This window comes from Barbatula barbatula (genome assembly GCF_947034865.1).
Source record: "Barbatula barbatula genome assembly, chromosome: 1".
Classification (NCBI taxonomy): domain Eukaryota; kingdom Metazoa; phylum Chordata; class Actinopteri; order Cypriniformes; family Nemacheilidae; genus Barbatula; species Barbatula barbatula.
The window spans coordinates 8,835,287-8,851,903 of NC_136766.1; the positions used below are offsets into that span (position 1 = coordinate 8,835,287).

At 37.1% G+C, this 16,617-nt stretch overlaps 1 protein-coding gene across 1 annotated transcript; it reads left to right on the top strand.

Annotated features, from left to right (window-relative positions):
* Positions 1 to 4,467: 4,467 nt before the first annotated feature.
* Positions 4,468 to 15,824, top strand: LOC306899291 (uncharacterized protein). The gene is made up of 3 exons (XM_079465445.1): positions 4,468 to 4,931; positions 11,869 to 11,921; positions 12,920 to 15,824. The coding sequence occupies exons 2-3, from the start codon at positions 11,890 to 11,892 to the stop codon at positions 13,584 to 13,586; spliced, it is 699 nt and encodes a 232-aa protein (XP_079321571.1). The 5' UTR covers positions 4,468 to 4,931; positions 11,869 to 11,889; the 3' UTR covers positions 13,587 to 15,824.
* Positions 15,825 to 16,617: the final 793 nt, after the last annotated feature.

Here is a 16,617-nt window from a genome sequence, read left to right on the forward strand (position 1 = left end):
TAGCGCCCTTTTAGGACTCTGGGGGCTTGGTGGAACAAGGCCAGGTTTGGGTAAAGGTGATTATTGTTTACAGCAACTTTAATTCAGCTGCACAGATCAGTTCTCTGTGTAACACAACAACAACCGGCCAATTGCTATTAAGCTGCAACCAATCAATTTGTTTTTCTTTCTCATCATTAAGTTATTGGTCAGGATCATATTCGAGGAACGAATTCATGAAAGTATGAACATTATTCATTGCAAAACCCCCGGTGGGCTTTATTTGATAGGTTCTTCCATATTATGTCTACGCCAATGTGGCCGTATGTGAGTTTAGTCAAATCAAGCCATAATGTCACTTTATACAGATGCATAGAGAAATGTAATACATTTGTAGCCATATAAGAGTTGCTGCCATTTTTGCTTTTTCTAAATGTTAATTTATGTCTGTTAAGTAATGTTCTCTGGTACTGTACTAACAAGGAAAATGTATGTACGTATGTGTACATATTGGCTGCTGCAGTTTGTGCAACTACTTAAAAATGTTACGTTGTGCTAAATGCAATCAAGTGAGTGCCTGGATTTTAACCTTTTCTTTCGTACAGAAACTGGTGAAGAAAAGTTTGCAGGGAATTTCTAAACACAAATACCTTGATACAAATAGATATCATAGCGACAAACATTCTATGATTAACATACAATTAATAATAATTTGGTTAATATGGTTTGCCGCTATATCTAAAGGAGCATTGTTGAAAAGTATGCTAGTATTCAGAATGTGTTTGACAAGAGAAGCAGCTGTGGAATTGTGAAATGTGTGGTATTTACTCTAAATACTAAATACTATACAGTATTAGAGACAGTGTGAAATCCATCCTCATGTTTACCACCAGTTATTATTGTCACTGCTTGATCAATAATTCTGAAATATTCATATCTGGCCAAAATTTGACAAAAAAGTAATGTAGGTTTTACTTAACTATTATTTTATAACCTCAGTGAAAGTCTTTGAACCGGCAAACTGCGAAGGTCATCTTAAAAAAAGTGGTACAGCTGTGCCGACCTACAAATATAAAAAATGTATTCAAGGACTGAGAATTTCTATGTAGCATCTCATCGGGAGTATCTACACCTTAAACAGTTCGGTCATGTTATCTTATTTGAACTATTTGAAATTGTTAGCTTATGTCCCTTGTGAGGTAATGGTTGAATGACTGCTAGAAAAAAAGTATTTTCATGTTATAGACTTGGATATATTTATGAATAGACTACTTGTTATCATAAAAAGGTTGATTTATGAATGGCCTGTACAGTTTGTTTGTCACAAGGCAGGGCGAGGTGGTTGCACTTTATTTTAAACAGGTTGTTTACTTAGGTTGACATTGAAAAGGTGTACCGTATTTTTGCCTTCAGTTAACTTTTGGGTGTTTACTGGCATTTTGCAAAAGAAAGCAGTTTTATCAAAATTATCAGCCATGCCCCATTCAAACTATTTTTTCTCCATACCTCAAGGGCTATTCCGTCAAATTGTATGTTTACCTCTGGAAATACTGAGACATGGCCCATGTACAACTCACAACCTGTAGCAGTATTCAGGTCTTGTTAAAGCTGAAGTGTTTCATTTTTTTCTATGTGAAAATATTTCTTCTATCTCAGCTTACATCCCAGAGTCTAGTATAACAAGAAGGTTATAAGTAAGCTATTCTTATATTAAGTTCCGCAAAAAGTCTAAACATTGTGGCTTTGTTGCGCTTCAAAACATTGACTCGAGCAATGAAGTGAATTTGGGGTGGGGCTATCTGGCTGATAAACGGCGCCCCCATCTGCCATTTGTCAGCCAAACAGATGATTCTGCGCCAAACTCATGCCAATTGGTTGTTTAGAATTTCTTTTCAAACTATCTTTCTGTCGAAATTATGCTCTTCATATTAACTTTGCCCTTAAGTATTTATGAGTGATAGGTATACAATATTTGCCAAAGTATTTATTTATTTTTCCTGTTTTATTTTAGATTTCTTTCTTTCTTTATAATGTCAAATGGTGTTGGTGTTGGAGTTTTCTGGCTTCATTGTGTTTTCTAGAGTAACCATGAAAATAGCGTGAAGATGCATTATCTTTCCATAGAGAAGTCCATCTCTATTATATTGGAATGCCAGTTTTAGATTATATTTGAATGTGTCGATATGAGAGCAGTTGAACAGTATATTGTATGTTATGTAACTTGAATGACTTTTAACTACATGTTTCCAAAATATAGTTCACATACTGGTATTGAATGTGTTTATTGTATTATTTGTATTGTCAAGATGAAATACCTGTTTAGAGATTGATATATTTTCATAAATGTTGTACTTACATTTTGTTACAAAGTTGTTTAAGTATTCTGGAAAACATAGCAGAAAACGTGTCTGAAAGCAATATGACTTTGTGTGTATGCATTGTTTGTATGGAACATTTTAATGTAATAAAATGGTTTTCTTTCTGCCTCTTGAATTCGCTTTATTTCTTTATGCTTTCATTACGTTTGTCTGTGTACTCTATATTGGTTTTCTGTTAGAAAGAGAAAGGTTGATTTATATATTTGTATTAAAGTAATCCAGCTTAGTTTAATGAACTTGTTTTATCTCAGAGATCTCTTGAGAGGCATTGTTTACACGAGCAAGGCTTTGTTAAAAGATTACATGGCACAATTAGAAACTGAGACGTTGAAAGATTTGGATGCTTGACAACAATTTGACTCCCCTGTGCAGTGTGCAGATGAGCAGATTTTATATTTTCCAAACACACAGTGGGTGCAATATTACAATGAATGCCTGCTCACCTGGATTCTCTCACAAAAGTGTGCAGCAGTCAAGCATGTCAGTAAACAAACAGAAGATCCGGGCGGGAATAGTAGTGTGTCTGGCCTCTAAGGAAACTGTCGAACCCTCTGTGACTTCGGCCCCCATTGGCAACTGCCAAATCAGCATTGTGCATGATTGAGCAAGTCATTTCTCACAAGGAAGTCCTTGAGCTGTGACTGAGAATTGTTATCAAACAGTCAATGTTTGCATTGCTAAATATATCACATTTATCCTGATCGCCCTCTGTTTATTTCTCATGTTTCCTGGTATGAGCATGTTCCAAGCACCAACTTTAAGTCATCATTCTCATTTCCAAAAACACGGGGGGTTGGGGTCTGAGTAGAGACAGTAGGTTGTTGTTATTACATTAAGTTTAAATATAGATTTTCCTGTAAAATGGTGAAAACTGTTCTTACAAACTATTTCCATTACTAACCTTAGTTTTTACTAACCTTTTAGTTTAAAAGTAGTTTAAATCTATATGTTGTGTATGTGTTAAAACTTTTTAACAGATAAACTTGAACATATCTTTACATATGTATGTTTTTAAATACATATTTTTTATAATTCTGTGGTGTTTTCTTCAGTGTCATTTTATTAACTGTAATCTTAACATAATTTAAGTAACTTTTCCAGGACTTTTATTTGGTTAGTTGGAAAAATTAAGCAAAGTTTACATGTAGGCCTACACCTAATATACAGCATATTTACAGCAAAATTATATCAGTGTTTATCAGAACATGAAATATCATTGCAACTCATTACAAAACCTATACATGATCAGATAAGAAAATTTGAAGACTGAGCTTGGAAAGGCGTGGAGTGTTTACCAATGGTGTAACCAAACACTTTCATGTTGTTTGCCAGAGTAATTCAAGGTGCAGCTCATCAGAGTCAGTTTATCCTGTATTATTCAGATTAACCAATCAAAGAATACACTCCTTCTGCAGAATTATGCATGAAAGTTAAACAATTAAATACAATTATTAGAAACATTTGATAATTATAACAACCATTGAGACTTTTTAATGTCTGCGTGACTTACAGATCACACGTTTTTTGCATTATAGGGAATTGTCCATAAGTCAGAAAAAGTTGAAATACATAGACCTCAAAGGATAGTAGACATAAATATTAATTTGATAGTTTGAGATGTTATTTGTTAAAAATAATCCATTTCAGCACTACTTTGGTGTAAAATGTGCCGTTTCAGAAAGTAAAAGTTACACTATAGTGGTGTTAAATATGAACACTACGAGTGTTTTTAACACTGTGTAAGTATTAAAAATATAACCCTTTTAAAAGTTTATATTTAACTCAATTTAGTGTGGACCTATATAAACCCCGAAAAAGTGTTGATTTTCACACTGCAGGTGAGAATTTGACACTCAGAAATTTGTTGTGATAAGGCAAAGAACCCCAAACCATTAAGCGGAACATATCAACACAAAATTCAAAGAAAAAGAGCACCAAGAAAACACAAACAAAACACCTGTTGAACAGAAGATGTCTGACTTGACATACACTGCAGAATATTTTTAGAAATGAAGTGAAATGACATATAAACATAACCTTCGGTTTCGCAGTTAACACTTACACAACTTCATCTTACAGTGTCGTTTATGAAAACTGTTGTTTTGTTGTTGTGATTGGTTAGTGATGCACCTGTCAGTCAGTGTGCCAGAGCAGTCGTGCGTTTTGCCCTGCGCACCAGTGATTTAAAACTGTTTCCTGATCCCTCGTCACATGGTTTGTCATTAAACGTGCCCTGCACAGGCCCTCCTTTGGTCTGCCATCGGAGATTCAGACAGACGTGGCTGGGAGGCATGGGAGAGAGTCACGGGGGACCTGCTTTTTCTCGGAAGCACTAACACAAGGGAGAAAGAAAGTAAACATTAAGAAGGCGGAGGAAACGATCTGCGGTGTGCGCGCGACGCGTCTTCTGGTCATGGAATAAGTTTTTGGGACGCTTCGCTTTCTGGGACCGCTGTTATTTTTAAAATGGGAAGACGAGCTACGAACTGGGAATAAAATAAATGAGCAGCAGACCTGTCCGTGAAACTGTAGCCGTACTGGCAAACAACCGCCGCACCTTCGTCCGTGTAACAGGTAAAGGGTTTCTTCTTCTTCTTCGGCGTGTTTCCAACACTGTCATACATTACGACACTCGGCGTTGATGTTTGGCGCTCTGACCGGACTGTGTTATATTCTCACCTGTGGTGCAACGCTTTCACCTTTCACTGGATTGAAGTCACGACACATGACAGTTTTAAATAAAGTTAGTTTATATGAGGAAGGATCACTAGTTCGGTTTAAGCAAACGGAGTCGCAGTGACGCAGATCTGCTGTTTTGTCGTAAAAGTTGAAAGAAGACAAAAGGAAGAGTTGAATGTGTAAGGGATGCCGTTTTTCTTCCTTCCATTAAATATGTACGACATGTGCATTTATATGTGCATTGTCTGTGTGTTAAAGGGACAGTTGCGTTTGTCATTTTGTTGCCCTCTTAGTCCAAACTCATATCCTTCATTTCTGTGTGAATTTGTATCTCGTATTATCTGGTATACGTCACCAGTACGAGTATACGATTACAGTGTGATGTTTTTAGGAGATAGCAATAAACTCTAAAAATGACCAAATATTTGTGTTCTAAAACAAGGAGCTTTTTTTAAGCTGGGACTGAATGGAGATGCCGATGCAGGTCCAGTGCTGCACGTTGGCTTAACATGACACATGAACTTGCTTTTTTAAACCCCTTGATAAACACGTTTTTGTCATTTTGATCACTAAGGTCAATCTATGTACAGCTTGTGTTGACTATAGCTGTGGGCAGTGTTAGGACTGGGGGGTCCGAGCAGGTTCGCTCAGTTTGAATAGGTGTTTACAGTCCTTGTTGACTTTAGAGCGAGGTCTGCCTGTGCTAAACAAGGTGTGGCCACTGGGCTTCCATCTAGGTCTGGCTATGGCATTTTAGCTTGACATTTAAACTACTGGTGTGTACACAAGCCTATATTGTACATCTAAGCATGACGTGGTGTAGAACAAAGCATTACCTCTTTCCACGATTCATTAGTCACGGATTTGATCTATCTGTGTCATTCCCATCTGCCATTTCCTACTTTGTGATCGTCATTTTGATAGAAGTGTATTGCATTCGACAGTGAGTGCGTGTTTTAGTTAACCCCCAAGATGAATTATGAAAATACACAAAGCGCCCAGGGCCTATGCGCGCCTCTTCCCACTCGTGGGGTCCCATGACTGGATTTCTGATTGTGGTGATAACTAGTGTTTCGTAGATTGATGATTGAACAAAGAATGAAGTGGACTTTGGAGGAAAAACTCAAATGAAGTGAGATTTCTGAACACTTTGCTCTTGGTGTTCTTGGAAGAAAAAGCGGTTCGCTTTGTGCGAGAGTTAGTTTTCCACTGCAGCCGGCGTCTGTATTGTGAAAAAAAATTAGTTTGTCTCATATCAGGTATAATGTAGTTTTAACTATTGATTTTGGGTTATGCTTTAAATTTATGGTTTGGCAAAGTGAACGGTGTTACCAGCCATATGGAGTAGTATACGTAGTCGTATGGAATGCAGTTGAATTCAAATGTAAAACCCTGAAATAATATTCAAATAAGCTACAATATCGACTTCTCAAAGAACTGGATATAAAACCAGTTTAATTGAATAAAGTCACATAAACTGAAATAAAATTTTAAATAGCAAGAAATTAGTATGTTTAGTGATTACACACATAGTTTGTATGGTCTGTGTGTGTGTGTGTGTGTGTGTGTGTGTGTTTGGTATGTTTAGCATGGTATTAATTGATGATATGGCCATCCTCTAGAGGACTCATTTTGCACATGTTGGTCTTTGGTACTGAGAACCTGGCAACAGTGTCCAGGGCAACCCACCCATATTTGGCGATATTTAAAGGGAGCATCATTATTTTAAATTGATGTTTAGAATGAAAAGAACACATGTGGTGGCATGTTTTTAGATGTAAAAAGATAGAAAAAAAACACAAATGTGAACTGACAGAAATGAAAGAAATCAGCAAAACGAGATTAATAAACGTCGTCTATTAATGATAAGTGTAGTAGACTTGAAAATGTTGTTTAAATGTTTCTGGCTTTTGTGAAATATTCGTAGTGTTTCTTGCGTTGTTAATGACCCTTGTCAAATGTACATGGAATATAATTTCATGCCATCTGGCTGTTTCCATATGCCATAAATAAAAATGAAGCGGAGCATAACAGAGAGAGAGAGAGAAACCAGTTTTGCTACACACCTTCCTTAATCTGATCCCCTACGTAGTAACCCTCAACCTGTAAAAGATGTACACATAACCCAATACTGAGTTACACACACGCCACTGGCAGATAAACTAATCCCTTAACATTACCTCTTTTTAGCACAGACACATACACAGTGTTTGTGCATTAGCTAATGCACTTTGTGAAACATTTGCTCAGTCGTTGAGCAGCAAAATAGTATTTAAAAGTTAAACATTACCCCAGACTAGGCTTTTGAAGTCCTATACTATAAAATCCTTGGATATGACCCAGAATGTGTATAGAGATTCAAGTTGGCTATGGGCTCTTTTTTTGTGTTTGGATGGGACATACAGGGTTGTGTAATGTTTTTACTGATAACACAAACCAGTTTTTAACAGGCCAAACTAAAGAACAACCAAAACAAATACCAAAACTGCTTTCCTGTAGCTCCGTGATGAGAACATAGCGCTAGCAACACCAAGGTCGTGGGTTCAATCTGAGGGATTGCACATATTAAGAAACAAATGTGTAGTATAATGCAATGTAAGTCACTTTGGATAAAAACGTCTGCCAAATGCGTAGATGTAAATGTAAAGAAGCGGCTTCATGTGAACTTGAACCCTAAAATCGATCCACAACTGGAATGTTAATGTACGTGTAACTTTGCTTTGGTTATGATTTTCATGAAACGAAGTATACTTTTACATTAAACATTTTAAAAACAAATCTTTTGATGTTGAATTCTTATTGGATGATTGACAGGTAAAATAAGTGTATTAGGAATTGTATATATTAAGTGCAAGTAGTTAATTTCAAATTGTATTACGGGAAACGGCTAAATCATTTTTCATTTTTGAATTACGCAGACACTTTTACCCAAAGCGACTTGCAGTGCATTCAAGGTCTAGATATTTTCTCTGTACATGTGTTCACCCCAAAGAAATGTATCCACATCTGTATACATGTCTTTGTTCTGATGAACACAGAGAAAGATATTTGCAAGAATGCGTGTAACCAAACAGTTCTTGGCCACCACTGACTACTATTACAAGAAAAATTGCTTTATACATTTCTTTTTTCTGTTCAACACAAAAAATATATTTTGAAGAATGTAGGGAAACAAACAGTTCTGGGGCACTTGTCAATGGTTCATTGTCAAATCGTCAAACCGTTCTTTTAAACTCTTAAAATACATTATCAAGCCATTTGAACCCATAGTAGGTTATGTACATGCTTATTTTGAGCCCTGACATTTCACAGGTGTCTTTCAGAGAATGTGTGTGAATCAGAAGTGTATATCAGCCGTTCATTGGTAGCTCCAATTATCTCCTAATGCTGTTTTATCTGCCTGTTTGCTTGGCTTGGTTCTCTGCAAATTGAAAGGAAATGAAACATTCGTCGCCTGTGCATTTGTTTATCTTGGCTGTTGAAGGCCAGCACGTGTGAAGATTAGGTTTCTTTGTGCGGCACAGCTGAGTCCGTGAAGGGATTTTAACATTTTAATAGCGCTTGGAGAAAATAGCGTCATCTAAAATGTGTGTTTGTCAGTAATATCGTATGTCTGCCTTTAAGTCTAAACACGTCAGCCTGCCTGTTTCTTCAACATCCGTGTGTGATTGTGTGCGTGTTTGTAAAAGCCTACCTGTTTGTGTGTGGTTCTTAGGTTAAGGGCTCTGGAATGGGAAAAAAACTCATTCTCGTGCATGAGATTAAGCATTTGTCACATTCAGCGCAGAGCGGAGAGTATAGCTGGAGGGTACAGAGATGAGAAACTCCCTGCACCAATTTATTCCAATGGAGAAAAGTCTGCCATTGTCATCACACTCCTGGTTTCATTCTGCCTCCGTTTTAGCCTCCTCTACCCATGACCTTATCTCCAGATGATTTGAATTCTCTGGAGTCCTAGATATGACTTTTACAGTTTAATATCGTAGATAATCCTCTTCCAATCTATTAACCGTCCCCTTCAACTTTAAGTCTGAAGAGGTATATCTTAAAGTAATAGTTCACCCCGAAATAAAACTGACTCGCCCTCTTGACATTTCAAACCTGACTTTCTTTCTACCGCAGAACACAAAAGAAGATATTTTGAAGAAAGTTTTTAACTGGCCCTCATTCAATAGAAGTGAATGGGGAATTACCAAATTGTATCTTCAAAGTATCTTCCTTTGTGTTCTGCGGAGAAAAGAAAGTCACAAAGGTTTGAAATGTCAAGAGGGTGAGTAAATGATGACAGAATTTTTATTTTTGGCTAAACTATCACTTTAAAGGGAATCATTGACATCACTGAAAAGTTTGACAGGGTATTTTGACTTGACCTGGCTGTTTGGAACACATTAAGCTGTTGAAACTTTCAGATCAAGAGTCATGTACAATTTTAAGATGTGCCTGTATATCACTTTCACTAACATAAAACGAATCAAATGTACGTCATACAGAACCCATCATTTACATCCCCTTGCCTATCACTGCTGTGCTTCTGAAACCTCGTACTGCTTCTCCATGTTTTGTGATTTTTATATTTTGCCATAAATTATTTGTCGCCTTTATGTTAGTCATTAGGTTTTGCAAATATCTAACCAGTAAAAAGTATTAAAAAATCCTTGTCAACTTTGACAACATTTAATATTTATTCAATCATCTAGTACAATGTTTGTTTCTATTACCTGAAAAAAGCTAATTTGGACATCCAAGGTTTCAGAAGGACAGAGACGATATGTTTATTACTTCTTAAGGTTAGTAGCAAGAATATGTTGGCTTTGTAATGAAAGAAGTTCTACAAATTATGCTTCAGATCAAAATGTTTATAAAATCAGGAGAAACATTTCCGCCAAGTGATATTATACTTGTATGTGAGTGTGAATCTTTTCGAAGTCCTGTTTTATCTTTTTCCTTTCTCTTCAGTGTGATGACACGGTTTGTGAAACAAACAACAACAAGTATTTTTGCGGATTTATATAGGTTTCGATTTGATTCCGTCAAATTCATTTAATCTGTTTGTATGGTACACCAATCAGTTTAGAAAACTGTTAAAGGACCAGTTCATGTCCTCTCATACAGATGTTATCTCGATCTATAGAACGTTTCATTGAGTCACATTTGATCTTTTCTTACACAAACCTTTTTGTGTCATTAATGTGATAAAGAAGATTTGTGATTGTGAAGTGAGAGGGTGTGCTGTGTTGACTACTGTAAAATACAATAATTCCTAGCAGCTGACAAAGAGGCTGCCAGGTGCCCATGTCATAGTCCTGCTGCCTAACAAGTGTCTGATGTGTTCAACATCTGTCTGCTAACCTCCAACCGGTTTGTCTAATAGCTGTGAGATAGGAGTTATACATTTATAGTTTTTTAATAATTGTCTTTAAATAATAGCACTTTTTAATGTGACCTTCATTTTAAAGCTTTGAAAGGCACACAGGTTCACAGTAATGAAAATCTTGGCCTGATTTGAATTTTTCCACTGGTGACAGGTGGCTTAAACCATTTGCCTTTACGCACCATCATCTGCTTTGCCAATAAACCTTCAAACAAAAAAACAAACATTGTCTTGTATTTGATGATCTTATTTACTATTTTTGATGATGTAAGCCATATTTTGTGTTTCAGTGCTACCAAGTACAACAGTAGAAAATATTTATTGTAAATAGTTTATTTTGTATTAAATAGTTTGATGGAATTTTCTGATATCAGGATTAAGATGAAAACTCGTTGTAAATAACTTTCATAATGTGCTAAGAAGGGCCAGGCCTGCATCGCTCTCATAGTTTTGAATGTTCATTTGTCTAACATCACGTGAGGCTGCGTCTGTTTTTCCATCCTCCCTCCTCTCAGGAGAAATTGAGGGTGTCTGGGATTGTCTTTGTCCTATTGGACAGATCTTTTTCCCAGACTGAACCATCAATTATTTACAAGGCAACTTGCTCATAAAAAGCACAAGAAATGGCAATGCCAGAATTGGCGCTGGAGGTCTCGGAAAGGTCAAGCCATCTGTGTCGCTCTTCTTAGAATAAGGATGTTTTAATAATAGACTTTATTTGAGCGGGCGCTGTAGGGAGTAATCTTGAATGTCACCGACACATGTGTGGCTGCCCCTCACTAAAGACGGCACCTGAAGCAACATACTGGACCATTTCGAACATCAATGGGACAGAATCAGTTATTTTCACTTTGGTGTTAGAGATCTTTGGTTGGTTTAGAATTGGCATATTGTGCCTGTGTCAGCTGTGTTCTTAACACTGATATGACTGTGCTCGCGCGAGTCCACATGCTCCAACAGCCTAGGTGAGGAATAAGCACACTTTGAATAGCCCTTTGTTCAAATCCCGTTTCACTCTCCTAAGCACCAATTCTGCAAGTCGGATCTGACACAACTGTAGATTCTTCAAATAGCTTTCGTAGAAATGTAACTTGTGTGTTTTAAGTAGGTAATGTTCTTGTAGAAAGAATAGAAAATGGAAAGTGCATCCGTATTCACATAATGCTACAAAATGTTTGTCATCAGACAGACTTTCTCTTTAAAAATATGAACAACAAGAGTTTAACCAACTAAAATATTGATTCTTCGGTTAAGAATTTTGTATCCGTTTCCAATTTAACTTAATTTTGACTAAATGTGTAGTTCCCGCCTTTTACCAATAAACAGATGCTGTCTTGATGGTGTATAATTTGTTAATGTTTTTGGTTTAGGAAAATATTATTTAAGGAAAGTGCAGGAATGTAAGTCATAAAACAACACAGACTAATGGATCTCTCTCTCTCTCTCTCTCTCTCTCTCCAGGTACACTACACAACTGTCCAGATGGGTTGCAGTTGCTGTAGGATGATAAAAGGGTAAGCGAAGTCTAGCAGTGTATTTCCCACGCACCTAACCACTAATCTTTAACAGTTCAGCCAGACTAAGGGGTCATGTTGTGTCATGGAGTGTCATGGAAGGCTGACCTGAGATCAGTTTGCTGTTTAAACATTATTTCAGTATGACAGCACTGCTCTGGCCTTTGTCAGCGGATGTGTTCTTTAGGCTTGACTGAGCTTAAAGATTTATGCTTGAGTTATGATGCATTTCCCAGTTAACATATGAATCTTTCTTACTTTCTCGCTGCCCTTTAATTACTCAGAATGTCACATTTGTGAGCTTAGCTTGAGCTGTCTCATGCAAATATTACAAACATCGCATTTAACCTGTGTGTGTTTGGATGGGCTTTTTGTCCAAACTTTTAGATTTTGTATAGTGTGCACTAAACAGCATGTGGATCCGTGTGTAATCATGAAATAAAACATATTCTGTTCAATATACAGTTTGTTTTCCATTCCTATGGAGTGCAGAATGTTTACTGCATTCTAAATGTAGAAATGGAAATATTGGGTTAGGTCATTCGGATTGAAAAATTTCCTTTGGAGAAGAATGAGCATACAGTGCAATGGAGCACTCATAGACCTGTAGTTTTTACAAATGTGGATCAGTCTTGCTTGCGTCAATGAGGGTGTTTGCTTGCGCCATGCAAATTCCAGGTTCATTCAAATTCATTGGTTGCATCAATTTCCCCATATAAGCATGTATTTATTGTAATGAGTATAACAAGTGTGGTTGGTTTGTGTGGCACATCTTGTAAAATGTGGCACTAGTGACGGCAAGGTCATGGGTTTAATTCCCAGCTATCAAATTTGACGACACTAAGGAACTAATAATGATTTAATTTCTATGCCAATAAAGTTGTTGTCACCAATGAGGACCTATTTTTACATTGTAGCATTTTTACTTTTTAAATTGTCTCCTCAAGCTCGTGTTTATCTGCATTTTTTTAATGCACTTCCTGCATTTCTCTCCTCAGTTACATCTCTGACCCTGTGGATGTTCCCGGTTGTAAGCATGACCCCACCACCAGCTCTCTCTATCAGTCTAACAAATTCCCAGAGGAGGCAGATCACATCCACAAAAAACAGGGCTTCCACAACCTGGGTTACAGCACCCAACCCAGCCCTACCAAACTCGACATAGACAATAACCACATAAATCAACTCCACGCTAATGTTCTGGACGAGCGGGTCAGATCCAGCCAACCTGAGCATGACTCCAGCCGATACATCCTCAGGCCAGAGGACGAGGGGACCCCCGTCAAAACCTTATGCGATAAGCCGATATTGGGCACGGAACCCTGCAAGCGGGAGGAGAGATTTCGAGACTCCGGGTTGGGCAGCGGGGGGGTATCAGAGGGGTCAGATGGTTGTCCTTACGGACAAGAGGAGGAATACGCGGAGATGAGATGCAGGGTAGCCAGCACTCCAGACACGGAGAGCATGCTGTCTGTGGATATGCACACGAGCAGCACAAGCCTCTCCTCAGCGGACACCAAGCTTGTTCTAGACGACAGAGAGGAGAATGAGCCAGCGTTTATAGAAGAGGAGCAAGAAAGCGATGGGTTGAGCATCACAGACTCTATGGTGGCCGAGGCTCTTGCTGCCCTGGATGCAGCGACGGCAGGAGAGGATTTTGAGTGACGGCCAGGTGAGAAAGGGCGCGGTACTGCGCTGTGTAGATGTGGATCATTTCCATACCGGCTCCCTCACACCCTGCACATTTGAATATAGCCAAAATAATAGCTTTCATCAAATGAAGTCTTTCTATAGGTGTCGATTTTGACTGACTGAAAAGCAAACTTTCAATTGAAATGAAGACTTGACAACAGGAGCTGCCTCTTGTTTACACACCAGAAATCGACCACTTAAAGACAGCACACTTGCCGGAAATGAAGGTCGTGTGAATGTTTCCTTGTGATTCAGGGGATGAACTCACACAATTCACGTTGCGTGATTTTCCTTAGTGAATTTAAATGCGTATAAACTGTACTGTTATAACGAAATAAGCTCTATATGGTCAGATATTTTTCAGCTGAGATAATTCAGTCAAAGCACTACTTTTTATTTTCACACTGTTCTGCACAAAGCGAAAAACCAAATTACAAGCCAGTGTCCAGGTGTTGGGTTACTTAACTGTTTTACTTTTAGAGATCTTTAATAATGGTCAAACTTCTGTTTGTAATAGATCGATATGAAGTTCATATTTAACAATCGAATGAAAGACAGATCAATATGCAGGTTTGTTTTTGCTTGTTACACTGTGAGTACATTACATAGTGTCAATATCATAGACGTTTAGGAAGACATTTGGTTCGTGCACACAGGTCATATTTTACCCATACAATAGAAAAGTATATGATTTACAAAAAGAAGCATAATACACTCTATTTTTTCTGTAATTTTATAAATGATTTTAAACATCTATTTTCTTTTTCAATTAAATTAAATACAAAATCACAAGAAATAATATGAATACAGATAATGTTGAATTTGACATTTTAAAATAAACTTGTATTCCATATAGAAAAGTGGATGATCTTCATTGTTCTGAAATGCCAAAATGCGTAATGCTATAACCAATAACGTAGCTGTCCTTCTGAAACCGTAGATGTCCAAATTCACAATTTTTTTTAAAACACAGTACTCACTTTGTTGCACGTTTGCAAAACACAGTGACAAACATGAAGGGTGATAAGTAATAATGATACAAGGTTTCAGAAGGACATCAATGTTATTCAAAATAAATATATACAAATAATTAGAATATGAAATATGACCTGGGTTTCATGCGGTTCACCATTGTATATTTATATTCCTGGTAGGGTTCCCGGTTAGGTGTGCTAAGGAATCAGGCCATTGAAGTTGTTGATCCACTATGCACACAGATGTTAATAATCCAACACTGGTAAACCAGCTGAGGCCTGATGAGAAAGAATCAAACCAGCATAACTAAATTAACAGCATATGACGCACATTTCTATAAATTAATGAAAAACTTAAATGAGAATATCTCATAAAAATGAATGTAACTCCCATTTACCAGAATTTGTATGATACCTTTATGAGGTTTTAAAGTAGTATTTCCAAATGTTTCATGAAGTATGTGTTTTTATGTCTGTTAATATCATTTATTTTTAACCAGATGAGACTCTTAAGAGATTAGATTAAATGTTTTTACAAAGACTTGTTTTTGCAATAACTTGACATTATGACTGCATCGAAACATTTGAAATCCCAATAACAATGAATACTGTTAATTTTTCATTCCATTCTTTTTGTCCTTCAGTACCAGACAACAAAGGATTGTCACATGAGCCAGGGGAAAAATAAAAACAATGTAGTTGATCATAAGACTTACCATGTAATCTGTTGACATTTATGTCTCATGGATAACAGTGCCACAGGGCCCTCTTATATAACCTCATATTATTCCCCTCCAGTCTTAACCGAATGCTAAGATTTGTCCAGACGTTTATGTGCGCAGCAGCAAAACAATGCCGTAGTGTGTTTGTGAATGTAATGTACGACCGCTACATTGTGCTGAACCCTCCTGATGTTTGTTTTTCGAGCAGGCCTGCTGACAGAACATTAAATTATGATTATGACAAAGATTTTTTTCATTTCTGCTGATGTTTTTAATTGATCTGCTGGTGAAAACAAGCCATTCTTGACTGGATATATAACGGCATAAGAAAGTATGAAATGACATTTGGAATGCAAGAAACTGTGAGAATGGAAATAGTTTGACTGCGGTGTCATTCCTGTCAGTTTTCTTTCCATCATTTGTCTCGTTTCTGGGACAACAGCTGACAAAGGAGCATCAGATTGTGTCAAAAATGTGGTATTTATGGTCATATATTGGCCATATATCAAAATTTCCAATGGGTGTCATTAAGTAAACCAAACACCCAGTCACAGTTTTCTGAAAGGAAAACGCGAACATGCAAAATAATTATTTGCTGAGGTGGAACTGTTTGAATAAGCCTGCGACAAAGTCTCCGAGCATTGACATCTCTTTTACGTTGTTGTGGGTTTGAGTTAATGATTCCCAAACCCTTAAAAATATCCAGGCTAATAATACCATTCGTATGCTCCAAACATGTTTGGTTACAGCAAATGTTTGTTGCCTAATGATTCTTTCTTCCTAGAAGTACCATCATGCATGAAGTACAAATATAAAACAAAACCATGTATTTTATAAGGTCACATGCTGAATATTTCAGAACGACAGGAGTTTTGGAAAAGGCACAGACCTAAGGGCATTAGTTCTGCTTCAGTCATCTATTAACTGATACGTATTGATGTTTAACCTTCTAGAAATGGACTGCATATTTTATGTCTCACGCCTGACTGTGATCGCTGACTCTGAAAGTTTGTCGCTGGAGGTACACTTCAGTATAGGAGTCAATTCTTACTATTAACTACTTGCTATTATTGGCATATTGGCTGTTTATTAGTACTTATAAAGAACGTTTGCTGCATGACCATACTGTACATCCCTAATCCTACCCAATACCTTAACCTAACAACTACCATACTTACTATTAATAAACAACAAATGAATAGTTTATTGGGGGAAAAGTCATAGTTAATGGTTTGTCAACAGCGAGAGTGACCCCCTATACTGAAGTGCGACGAAACTGGAAGCTGGAAACATTTCAAGGAATTATTT